This window comes from Miniopterus natalensis, chromosome 17 (assembly GCF_054644295.1).
Source record: "Miniopterus natalensis isolate mMinNat1 chromosome 17, mMinNat1.hap1, whole genome shotgun sequence".
In the NCBI taxonomy this organism is placed as follows: domain Eukaryota; kingdom Metazoa; phylum Chordata; class Mammalia; order Chiroptera; family Miniopteridae; genus Miniopterus; species Miniopterus natalensis.
The window spans coordinates 15,597,220-15,610,481 of NC_142097.1; the positions used below are offsets into that span (position 1 = coordinate 15,597,220).

Consider the following 13,262-nt stretch of genomic DNA (forward strand, 5'->3'; position numbering starts at 1 on the left):
AAATAAAATTATCTCTTGCTTAAGGTACATTAAAAAAAGAAACAAAAAACTACCATAGAACTAATGTTCACAGAGACTTCCTGATGACTTTCAACAGGGGTGAGAAACCACTGCCTGCAGGCTAACTTCAGCCTGTTGTTAGCTATTGTAAATAAAGTTTTATTGGCACATAGTCATGCCCATGCCATGACACTTTTGTGCTGCAAGGGTCAAGCTGAGTAGCTGTAACAGAACATCTGCCCCACAAAGCCTGAAATATATACTATGTGGCCCTTTGTAGAAAAAGTTTGCTGACCACAGGCTTAAATCAATAATAATGGTAAGGCTGTATTTTCCAGGTTAAAAACTGGAATGTATAATCTGACAAATATCAATGTATGTCTGGAAACAATGAGACAAAGAGTTGAAATCAGTATGAAGAAGGAAGAGAGGAGGAGAGGAGGAGATCTGTCTTACCCACAATAATTTCTTCTCTAGATACTTTATAGGCATCAGTAGCTACATATGTGGCATGAACTAATTTCTGATATACTTCATCCTATACATTTCTAACAGAAAATCAGAATAAGTGATCCCTGGTTTATTTATTCTGGTAAAATAGTCTATAGATTGAAAATATTTGAGACCCTTTAATTAATTGGTTCTTAAATCTCTCCTCCAGGGAGATTTTTTCCCTGAAGTATACATACTTTAGCTTCACCCCAGGTCTCTGGCTATGTGTACAATTTCTTGAACTTGCCAGACAATTCTGACCCTTAGCTCAAAACAAATGATAATCTAAAGTGATCTAGTTTAAGCCCAATAAGACCAGTGAGGAAAATTCTCATAAACGAGGGGTTCTGAAATTCCTGGTAGGTGTTTTACCTTAGGGCATAGTCTCCTATAATCATAAGATCAGTAGGTTAAGTAGAAAATCTGCCCAAATATTAGAATAACCTATGTAGCTTTTCAAGGAATACTGATGCCTCTGGGGGTGGGGCCCAGTCATGGGTATTTTTAAAAACTTCCCAGATGTTTCCAATGTGTAGCAGGGTTGAGAACCACTGTCCTAGGTATTCTCTCATTTTAAAAAAAGAACAAAAGCCCTGGCCGGTGTGGCACAGTGGTTAGAGCGTCTGCCCATTGACTGAAGGGTCCCGGATTCGATTCTAGCCAAGGGCATATACCTTGGCTGCAGGTTCAATCGCCGGCCTCGGTCAGGACACATGAGGGAGGAAACCAATTGATCTCTCTCTCTCACATCGATGTTTCTCTCTCTCTTTCTCTCTCTCCCTTCCACTGTCTCTGAAAAGCAATGAAAAAATATCCTGGAGTGAGGATTAAAAAAAAAAAAAAAAAAAAAGTCTTTGAGATACTCCTTGCAACTCACATGGCAAAGTCAATGGAATTGACTTTGCCAAAGATTGTAAAATACTTTTTGATCGAGTCTGATATAAATTAATCTCACCTAATCCCACAGTTTCCTTCTGGTCCTAATTATGACATCAGTAGGGGAGGCAGTATGGTATAACAAAACAGCACAGGCTTCAGAGTGAGACACAACTGGGTTAAATCCCAGTTTTACCACTTACTGGCTGTGTGACCTCCTGTAAGTTATCAAACATCTGTGTCTCAGTTTTTGCATGTAAGAAATGGAGATAACATAATTACAGGGTTGATGATTAAATTATGATGGATGTAAAGTACTTGATATAGAACCTGGCAGACAGTAGGTATTAGACAAATACTAGTTCCTTTCTTCTTTCCTAAATTCTATATGATAGTGCCAATGAGTGAGTGTTCTAGTCGGAGGCACTCTTTCCTTCCATTCTCTAGGACAGCACAGAAGTAGGTTGCTTAATCATACACGACCAAGCCTATGAATCCAAGTTCTTTTTTGCAGTCATGGATGGTTAAAGTGGACGATATCATATTGCTTTTTCTAAAATCTCTAGTCAGCCAAGATGTCCAACAATTCTGAATTTATTAAATGAAAAGAAAAGGGAAAACTGTCTTTTCCTCATTTTTCACTATAGTATCCTGGTTATAAGTAATTAGGAATGGAAGTCCCACAAGTTAGAATGTACGAGACTGTAAGACTGGAAGGACAGGTTGACAAATAAGCGAGTAGAGAACTGAATGACCATCTTTAATATTTTTTCCTCTATGTCTCTTAGTTGTATCCAAAGACATATAATAGACACTATTAACAATGAGTATATAAAAGATGGTCCGTTTTTAAAGAGTAACGTTTATAATGCACTAAAAGTGCCTCTGTGTAAAATCTAACAAATTAAAATTTCAAAATGGTGCCTTGATATCAGTGTTTATCACTGAGCTTTTCCCTTTTAAAACATGTCAAAACAGGCTATCCTCTTACTTGGGTAACAGCTGGGTTCCTTTTGTAGTTTAGGCAGAGAAATTCTGCCAGAGCCAAAAGCAGTTCAGTTCCAACTGGAGCATTTCCATGGATACCAGCAACAAAGCGAATCTTTGGTTCTTCAGGCTCAGATACGTTGGGCTTATTGGATATTTCAAGGGACCAAATTTGACGATATTCAGCACTGTGTCCCAGACTTTCGAAAATCAGAAACAAAAATTCATCAAGTAATCAAGCATTACATAATGTTAATGCTGACATAAAATTTTTTAAAACAAGAAATGAAAATAAAACATGAAAAGTCTTTAAAGAATAAATCATTGTGCCAGAAGACCTTAAGAAAATTAGTTTTCATTGACCAAAGAGAAGTGACAAAGATTATGATTTAGTTTGGCAATCCTCCAAATTCAGTCATTCCCATACCATTTTCACAATATCTCTCCTATCCTCTACAATCCACACTAATATTTAGTTAACATGTCTTTTACGTTAACTCACTTAAATTTTTATTGTGCAAAAATATAAATATTGACAAATATAGAAAATCTTACTTTTTAAATCTAAATTTAGACACTTTATACTTTACTAAAAAGGCAATACCAGCATCACATTAAAAATGATTTAAAATGCTCTGCTTGCCCAAGAGCTCTGATTTTATGGCCTGCTTTCTTTGATATAAAGGGAGACTTATAAGAGATAGAAAAAAATATATTCACATTAAATTAAGAAGTATTAATAAAATAGAAAAATTATTGCTTTCTGACAATGCTATTCAATGATACCTAGCATCGTTTGGTGGGCCACCTAAAACTATCTTGTGGCCCACCATTGGCAGGTATTGTATATTTTGGGGGAAATATTTAACTAAAAAGTTAACTTGAATTGGAAGGTTAAAAAAAACTTGAATAAACTAAGTAAATGGATAGCAAAATAATTTCCTATTTTATATTTTAAAAATAAGAAAGTCTACAATCTCTATATGGCACTAAGACAGACAATATTAAAACCTAAACTAGGCCCTAGCTGGTGTGGCTCAGTTGGCTGGGCATCATCCCGGGCACCAAAAGGTTGCTGGTTTGATTCCCGGTTGGGGCGCAGCCCAGGTTTCAGGCTTGATCCCTGGTTGGGGACGTGCAGGAGGCAGCCGATCAATGTTCAGCTCTCACATTGATGTTTTTCTTTCTCCCTCTGCCTTCCTCTCTCTCTCTAAAATTCAAAAAATATTTTTTAAAAAACCTAAACAGGGTAGTATAGTAATATTCAAGAATCAGTTAAGAAAGAGAGATAATTGATGTTGCCAAAGTAAGTATCACTCCTTGCATCCATGAAGATTATCAACCAGAATCTGAGGAACTAAATTTGCTGGTAAAATGAAAGGACCAATGAAGAAAAAGAAAGCGAAGAAGTCACAAGCTAGACAATATTCATTAGGTCTATAGCCGGGAACTATAAATGCAAGCAGCATGTAAAGACCCTCAACAGGCAAACAACAGAAATCAACAAATCAAGGAAATAATTTTGGAGTAACTGTAACAAGACCTAAAGAGGATTTTAATGAAACAGTGAAAGGGAGATAAAGTCCAGAAAGTGAAGGTAAAGGCTGTCTCAGCCACCAGTTCTACATAAGGCAGTACCGCATATTTTCCCGAGATCGTCATTCACATGTGTCCCTAATGCCTCAGGGGATAGCATATGTTCAACTGTGAATAGATTAGAGCATTGATTTTCAGCCTTCATCTCATTGTCCACATGAATTAACTAATAAATTCTGCAGCACACTGAAAATATATTTTATTTTTTGCCAATCTGACAAAAACAGGTATAATTTTGATTCATTCATACCAGATGGCTATTATTGTGTTGGCTGTTATTATTATTATTTTTTTCTTTGACAGTCTAAGGGATTAGAAGTCAGTGCCCTGAATAAATAGTCGGGTACTGCATGTTTTAAAAATTCTCGTGACACACTGGTTGAAAATCACTGGACTAGAGTACAGAAAATGACAGTAACCAGGCTTCATTTTCTAACTAGAAAAAAAGATGATCCCTCATAGTTCCAAATTTGCCCCTTGCCCCAGCAAAATAAAACAAACTAAGTAATAAGTAGTTAGAACATGAATCTGCAGCTAAGAAGTGAAAAGGGGTTTTAAATCAGTCAAAGCAATCATTAAAAAGAGCAATTTTACATTTCCTGGAGGCACAAGACATGCATTGCTAATCTAACAAGTAATTCTCCAAAGTTCCTCATAAAAGTTTCCAAGATTCACTGTTAGAAAGCAAATATGTTTCAAAATAAGTGAACTCTGACTCTCTATACATTAAGCTCCCAAATAAATTACAAGAACCATTCAACATAGCTTATGCTGAATGTAAATTCTTTTTTTGGAAAAAAAAAAAGAAAGAAAAAGGTAGGCAGTAAGAAGGTGATACTTACTTGGTAAGATTTGTAATATGTGGATAGTTCATCACAAGTCCTCTCAAAAACTCTGATAAGTCTTTGTATGAATGATATCGATAAAGAGCCAGGTTTGAGGACGAGCGTAACATGAGGCCTTCCAAACCATTCTCAGCTGAAAGGTCTTTAATTAAAGTTTCAAACTCTTTGGTAGTTGGGTCACTGGAATCGTCAGTGTTGGTGCTAGCTCCCTTTCCTTTCTTTGATTCAATGTTTGTTGAAGATCGAACGAGTGTGAAGTTGACCTGAACAGCACCTTCACTCTTCACTGTCACATTCTTGGTAAGTGGATTATACCTGTGATAAAGGAGATAGGTCAGAGCCCCATTTCTGCAGCTGGAGTGCACCAGCCCTGGGGAAATAGAGGTGCAGATGACATGTGAATCCTTGAGATAAACGTGGCACATCTTCCTAAAAGAGTCAAATTTTTAACTCTGTGATAATTTAATATTTATTTCAAACATTAAACAAAGAACAGGCATGGGTAGACTATAAAATATAAATGAATTCTTAAGTTTAAATATATGACTTCAAAAGCAAGTTTGCACTTGCACTGGATACCCCATGTCTCCTAGAATTGGAATTTCACTTTAGTCCGTCATCAGTACATATGGTTGAAAAAGTTTGAGGTACTAACTTAGCACATTGTCTACCAAACACATGATTCTCACCGTATTTTTCAAATACCTGGCTGCTTTAGTTTTTCCAATGCTATGCCAAAAAGGAAGAAAAATAGAAAAGACCTCTTACTCATTAGTGAGAAGTTCTAACCCATCAACTTATGGACTACTAGATATTTGAAAGTCATTTTTTTAAAAAAGGTGATGATAATATAAATGTTTTCATATACTTACCCTTACTTCAACAGGTGTTCAGACTAACTCTTTAGAAATAAGACAGCTACTGGGGGAGGGAAAAATATCCTGTGGTAATATCTACTCTTATCAAAATATAAAAAAGAAAACTATGAGGGTAAAAATGTTAAGCTTCAGGTTAAACAGTCAGGTGGTTCCAATTCTGTTTGTAAAGGAGGGGGAAATAAAAAAAATTAATTTTCTTCCAAGAAAATAAAAGTCATAAGTTCATTTTCTCTTTTTAAGTAAATATATCTTTGTGGAAAGAAAACCTGTAAAAAAAGATTAAAATGGCCTTTCTTAGAGAATATGCAATAAGAAATAAAATTTCACTGAAGCAATAAGGCATTAAATGTACAATAATAAATTTTTGCCTATGAAATAGTATTTATTGGACTACATGATTAAAGTATGCAGCAGAACAGGAGTCTTTTTCCCCCAACTAACAGGTACTTCCCAGAATAGTTACCAATAGTGAAGGAAATCACTTACTATATGGCTTTACATCTGGACGGGGCAGCTGATCTGAGAGGGGGAGGGCTGATGAGGCCACTGTTCAAGGTGCATAACTTCACAGATTTCTTACATCTGATAGTTTGTATACTCACTTTGCAAACAGAGAAGAGTCAAATGTGTAACCAGCTCTAAACTTCCCAGTGTTAAACTCAAGGTTGCTTAACCTCTTTAGGGCTTTCCTGCAATAATCTTGCAGAATGGAACTATGTTTGTCTTGTTCCCAAGCGCTCAATTTCAAAGTATTCAGTTACTCACCCTTGAGCAGATGCTGTGATTTTGTAAGTTCCTGGAACCAAGAGGCGCCAGTAATCTCCAGTTTTGTAAGTAGTCACTGGGTGATTGATTTCAGCAACACTAATGGTGGCATTAAATATACCCCTGCCATCTGTGGCATCTAGGACAAATCCTTTGACACCCTGGTGAACCTGGATAGAAGTACAAGGACCCCAAAATCATTATCTATTGTTATTATTTTGGGAGCTCATATCCAAAATAACAGATTGTTGATAATGTAAACATGTGGAACAAAAAGGAATTTAGGAGTTCAAAGTAAAGCTTAATGTAAATGCCCATTGAACAAAATATTTTAGTTTCTGAAAGGCCAATTTTTCATAGGCTAGGTTTGTCTTTATCACAAGGATTACAAAATACAGTTTAAACTTCAGCACATCTGACAATTTCAGAATACAGGACATTCTACAAGAAACTGGCCTGGCTTCTTTAAAAGAAAAATGTCATTTGAAAAAATAGAAGGATTATTCTAGATTAAAGAGAGTAAAAGATGTAATAATCAAATGTAATGCATGAAACTTGACTTAATTCTGGTTCTAATATATAGCTATAAGAAAGTGTTTGGGGGATAAGAAGGAGAAATTTAAATATAGACTAGGTACTAGGTAATAGCAGGGAATTACTGTTAATTATCTTAGGTGAGATAATGGTACTTGGGGATGGCATATAGGAGAATATCCTTACTTTTAGAAGATGCATTATGAAATATTTAGGTGTAAAATATCATAACAGCTGTAATTTACACTGAAATAGTACAGCAAAAATGTGTGTGTGTATAATTTATATTAAATAAAGCAAATATAGCAAAATGTTAAAAATTGTTAAATCTAGGTGAAGGAATAATAGTGTTTATTGTATTTGTCTTATAACATCTGTATATTTAAAATTTTTTAGAATAAGATGTTCTTAAAAATTAGTATGCAAACACAGAGCCTTTATGCCATTCCACTCAGCAAAAAGAATAAAGCAGAAAAGTACTGACATAAAGCATTAGTTCGATTTTCCTAATAATTAACCATTATTAGCATATTTCTTATAGCCTTTACCTATTGGCCACCATGAATATCCAAACAAAAGGAAATAAATCATTTCACATTAAACCACTGGGGGGAAAAAAAATATTGCCTGGCCGGGCATGGCTCAGAGGTTGAGTGTCGACCTAGGATCCAGGCGATCAGGGTTCGATTCCTGGTCAGGGCGCATGCCCGGGTTGCGGGCTTGATCCCTAGTCAGGGGCGTGCAGGAGGCAGCCGATCAATGACTCTCTCATCATTGATGTTTCTATCTCTCTCTCCCTCTCCCTTCCTCTGTCTGAAATCAATCAATAAATATTAAAATAAATAAATAAATAAATAAATAAATAAATAAATAAATAAATAAAAATATTTACCCCATAACCCATCTTTCTATCACTTGACAAATGCTTATGTGCGTATCCAATTAAAGTTAGCCTTTTATAAAGACAGGGTAAAAAGTGACCACTGACCATCAAGAGCAAAACATCACTACACTGTTTAATCATTTTCAACCCCCATGCACACAAATTAAACTAATTTCCATCCACGAATTTTCTAGATAAATGTACTAAAACAAGGTCAGGCCAAACTGGAATTCAAAAGGGTATATTTTAAAATCACAGCATGAAAACCACATGTACCTTCTTGTTCTTGGGAGAGATTTCATACTTCGCTCCTGAGTACTCACCTGTTTCATAAACTGGATTAGAGATCTTCGGTTCTGTTCCCAAAATTTTGGCAGATCCTTCTCAAACGGGTATTTCACACAACCTAGTTCAATAGTCACTTCTAAGCAATTTGTTTGTAAATAGTTCCAGTCCTGCATACCACCTAAAGGATAAAAAATTAAAATCAAAATCATTCACTGAAGAAATTCTAACCAGCTCAGATCCCAAAAGGTAAGCAACATTCCCAGGGAAAAACCAAATTCATTTTTCCTCAGCATCAGCTGAAAAGCAGTAATGTGTTCATTTGAGAGCTGTTTGATGCTTGTGGTACAGGTAAAACACTCGTACTTTCATATTTAAGAATTCAAGCACAGCTTACCCTCGTCCAAGGTTCTTTGTATAGCCAGAACTAAAATAGCCAGATAAAAAAATACTTTTATCAAGTTTTAGAACATTATTTTTATTCAATGTGCACCAAATATAAGAATAGTTGAAAAGGTTATTTGAATGTTGTAAACTATTTAAACAATATCTTTAAAGGAATGATTCTTTCCCCAAAATTAAAAAATTAGTAACAAAGCAGTACCATCCAGGGGAACAGAAAATCCATCAAATTATATGACCTTAATATAAAAGAATGTTTACCTGGGACATTATACCAATTAGCTCCATTTGTTATTCCATGAGGAAAGTATTCATTAGGGTATATATTCTTGCAAGGTCTACCTTGAAACATCTGGGAATTTTCCTGAGGGGGGAAAATAGAATCTTTATTTGTATTTGTATATGTATCAAAAACACAGGAAAATAACGAAAAAAAAGTAGTTACTAATAGGGTGTATGTGGGGGTGAAAATGAGATGCATGGAGCCATAGGAAGCAATGAGGCTTTTCAATGCATAGCTTTCTATGCCATTTTGATTTTTGATGTACAATTTTATTGTCTATTTATTGAATCAAAATTAAATGTGCTCTGTAAAAAAACTGGATTTTATTTCTCACTCACAATTAAAGTACGTAAACCAACACAACTCCTCTAAAAAAAGACTTCATATTCATATTTTCATTTCATACTTTCAAGAACCTTAAAGTCCAGAAAAGAGAATTCACATACAACATGTAGTAGGCAGCTTTCTCTGACTTGAGGGGGGCTAAGGTGGCCCCTCTATGCAAAGTCTTGAGGGGGGCTAAGACAGCCCCTCTACGCTTTGACTCCACTCTGTATAATTATCTTATCCTGTTACAACTGGTTGCACCCTTTTTCCCCTAAAGAAAATACACTACTCCTCAAAACAGTTGTCTTGGTGTGCTCAGTATCTAGCACAGTGTGTAGCATCATACATGTGCAATAACACCTTGCGCAATGAAGAGTAAACAACAAAACTGCCATGGAGGCACAAATATATGCTACCGAAATCTAGAAAAGAGAAAGATTACTTCTGACTAGAGTGGCAGGGGAAGTTCTCTGAAGAAAATAAGCCTTAAAAGATAGTCAACACTTCATTTTTCTCTTTTGGAAACAGAAAACTAGAAAAAAGCATAGGGGAAAAATAACAATTTCCCATTTTCCACCACTGAGAATTAACCATTTAACTTTAAAAACATATAAACAACTCCCATAAGTTTAACATACCAATTACAGGCTTATGATCCCAATGCTTTCTTATAAAAAAAAATTATTTTAGATTACTGTGATGCTCTCTTGCTTCCTGGTTTTTCCACTAAAGACTTGCATACATCTTCTGTGTCTCTATCTCCATTTCCATCAATGTCTATATAGCAATCTAATTATAAATTATTTATATATTACTGTACTAATATATATATATTATAAACCTGCATAAAAATAAAAAAATTTTTAAGAATAAATTTAAAAATAATATTTTCTACTATACCCTTCTACATTTTACTAGATGATCTAGTATAAATCCCATTCTGGACACCATAGTTCTAGGCAGTACTAACATTTCGACTTTATTCTCAGAGCAATAAGAAGCCAACGAAGATATCTGAAGAAAGGGTGATATATTCATGGCACTAGGAAGTTTATTCTGATAATAATGGTAAAAATGGACCAAAGCCACCCAGCCAGTGTGGCTCAGTGGATGTAGGTCCATGAACCAGGAGGTCATGGTTTGATTCCCAGTCAGGGCCCATGCCCTGGTTGTGGGCTCGATTCCTGGTGGGGGGCATGCAGGAGGCAGCCAATAGATATTTTGCTCTCACATTAATTTTTAAATGACAAAGTTAGTTATACAGCATGTTATGTCTAAGCACAAGCCTACCTTGGAATAAGAAAGTGCTATCTGTTGAAACACAGCATCATCTGGTGATTTACTGTACGTGGCAATCCCTTGTTCATCATCATCAAAAGGGTAGTTAACCACCAGAGAACCTACAAGAAGAGAGAGGAAAAGGTATCATGTTATCTGTTTCAAGATGAATCATTAACATAAACTTTTCACAATACTGCTAGAGACAGGAAACAAAAACAATTTTCCAAGGCAAATTTCCTCAACAGAAAATCAAAGTAGATAAGTAAAATAGTAAGTAGCTATTAAAGGTTGTCTTAACTGGAAAGGTCTTGGGAACTTGTAGGTATAATTTACATGTCAAAGCAGAAACCAGAAGTATACAGGCCTAATTTAAACAATTTTACTTTTATAATACTTAGGATTAGAAAAATTGAGCAAAATTTGATATTTTCTCAGTAAAATTCAGACATTTATAAGGCCATGACATTTTAAAATAAGGAATCCTTGGCTCCTTTCCTCAGCTGCCAGTAAGGTGCTTGGTTCTTCTGAGGAAGCCAAGGCCACACTGGCATGAGGCCCTCACTTCATCAGGCTGCCAGGCAGCACTGGCCCAGCACTCACCCAGACCATGGCCTCCTTCTAGCAGAGCTCACCTACATCTACTGGGACCCTCAGCCCTCATCCTGCATGACGATGAGGTGACAATGACAAAGGATAAGATCAATGTCCTCATTAAAGCAGCCAGTGTAAATGTTGAACCTTTCTGGCCAGGCTTGTTTGCAAAGGCGCTGGCCAATGTCAACATCAGGAGCCTCATCTGCAATGTAGGGGCTGGTGGACCTGCCCCAGCAGCTGGTGCTGCAAGAGCAGGAGGCCCTGCCCCCTGCACCGCTGCTGCCCCGCTGAGGGGAAGAAAGGAGAGGCAAAGAAAGAAGAATCTGAGGAGTCTGATGATGACAAGGGTCTTAGTCTTTTTGACTAAACCTCTTTTGTGACATGTTCAATAAAGAGCTGAACTCTGGGGAAAAAAAGGGGGGGGGGCCCTTGATGTCCAATTAATCCTCCCATCTCATTTTGACAATATGGAATCTAAAACAGAGAGGTAATTGGACTATGTATGGAGAGTAGAGCCAGCTCTGACCTATACTCAGAAAAAAAAAAGCTAAAAATATCTTATGCTCACATGAAAAATCAGTCAATTGGAATTATATCCTATGATTATTCATGACCTACGGTAAAGAAAGTGATGCTTTAAGACATGTGTAAAGGGTATCAATTCCCTTCACGCTCCCCACAGGGCATAAAGCAGGGTGCTTCTCAGAGAAGAGCCCTGAGCTACCCACGCCCACTCCCCCACCACAGGATGGAATCCTTTATTTTCCTATTAGTCACACTATTTTCCTTTGTCCATCTGTCCATTTATTCTGCCTCTACTGAGCCATTCACCTTTGCCTTTTTTTAAGTTTACCATGCCACTTCATGAAAACGGAAATGAAGGAACATATTCAACTTGAACTCAGATGAGGTAATTCTGTGATATCAAATACCAGCAAACATGTATATATTTTTTAAAATGTTCTTTAAGAAGCAAGTATGAAGAACTATGCTCATTCTATTTCCCCAGATAATTCTAACAAGAACAAGTGTACTTCAACACCTCTTCTTAAACAAATTTCTGAAAAAATTTAATTTCACCGTGGACCTATGACCCACATTTAAAAATTCAAACAAAAAAAAGTCAACTCCTACTCAATACTGTCTTTCAAAGGGATAAAAAAGAGGTTATAAAAGACTTAAAATAATGCTACAAAACAGTTTATTTAAAAAAAATATTAGTATCGACATAAAAAGGATGAGCAACAAAAGGAAAAATAGCAAAACTTGATTTCATCATAATTAAGAACTTTTGTGCATCACAGGACATTATTAGAAAGTAAAAATACAGCCTATGGAACAGGAGAAAATATTTTCAAATCAGCAATCTGACAAGGTTATAGAATCCAGACTATATAAAGAACTATTACAACTCAACAAGACAAAAAAAAATTAAAAGTAGGCAAAAGACTTGAACAGATATGTCTCCAAATAAGATATCCAAATGTCCCACAAGCATATGATGAGATGTTCAACATATTTAGTCAATAGGGAAATTAAAATCAAAGCCATAATGAGAGGCCCTGGCAGGGTAGCTCAGCTGGTTAGAGGGTCATCCCGTTATGCCAAGGTAGCGGGTTCCATCTGCAGTCAGGGCACACACAAGAAGCAACCAATGAGTGCATCAATAAGTAGAACAACAAATCGATGTTTCACTCTCTAAAACCAATTTTAAAAAACCATAATGAGATACTACTTTTCACCCACTAGAATTGCTATAATAAAAAAAAGAAAGAAAGAAAAACAACAAGTATTGGTGAAGATGTGAAGATGTGGAGTAACTGAAACTTTTATGCATTGCTAGTTGAAATGTAAAATAGTTCAGTTACTGTGGAAAACAGTTTGGCAGTGCCTGAAAAGCTAAACATAAAATTACCCAAAAGAACTGAAAACAGAAATTCAACTAGATACTGTATGCCAATGTCCACAACAGTATTATTCATAATACTAAAAAAGTAGAAACAGCCTATATATCCACCGACATAGAAATAGATAAAGAAATTGTGGTATAAGCATACAATGGGACATTATTCAGCCATAAAAAGGAATAAAGTACTAATACATGCTACAATGTAAACAAACCTTGAAAACATTATGCTAAATGAAAGAAGACAGACAACAAAGGTGACATATTGTATGATTCCATTTCTGTGAAATAACCAAATAGGCAAGTCCACAGAGACAGAACAGGGCTC

The 13,262-nt window shown here is 35.9% G+C and overlaps 1 protein-coding gene across 1 annotated transcript in view; it reads right to left on the reverse strand.

The window, feature by feature from the left end:
* Nucleotides 1-13,262, reverse strand: part of CPD (carboxypeptidase D) — a 57,909-nt gene that overhangs the window by 10,964 nt on the left and 33,683 nt on the right. The window contains exons 8-13 of the mRNA XM_016201973.2: nt 10,444-10,553; nt 8,805-8,907; nt 8,180-8,322; nt 6,440-6,609; nt 4,794-5,111; nt 2,360-2,555 (exon numbers count right to left, since the gene is read on the reverse strand). Of these exons, the coding sequence (XP_016057459.2) occupies nt 2,360-2,555; nt 4,794-5,111; nt 6,440-6,609; nt 8,180-8,322; nt 8,805-8,907; nt 10,444-10,553 (1,040 nt within the window). The remainder of the gene's footprint in view (nt 1-2,359; nt 2,556-4,793; nt 5,112-6,439; nt 6,610-8,179; nt 8,323-8,804; nt 8,908-10,443; nt 10,554-13,262) is intronic.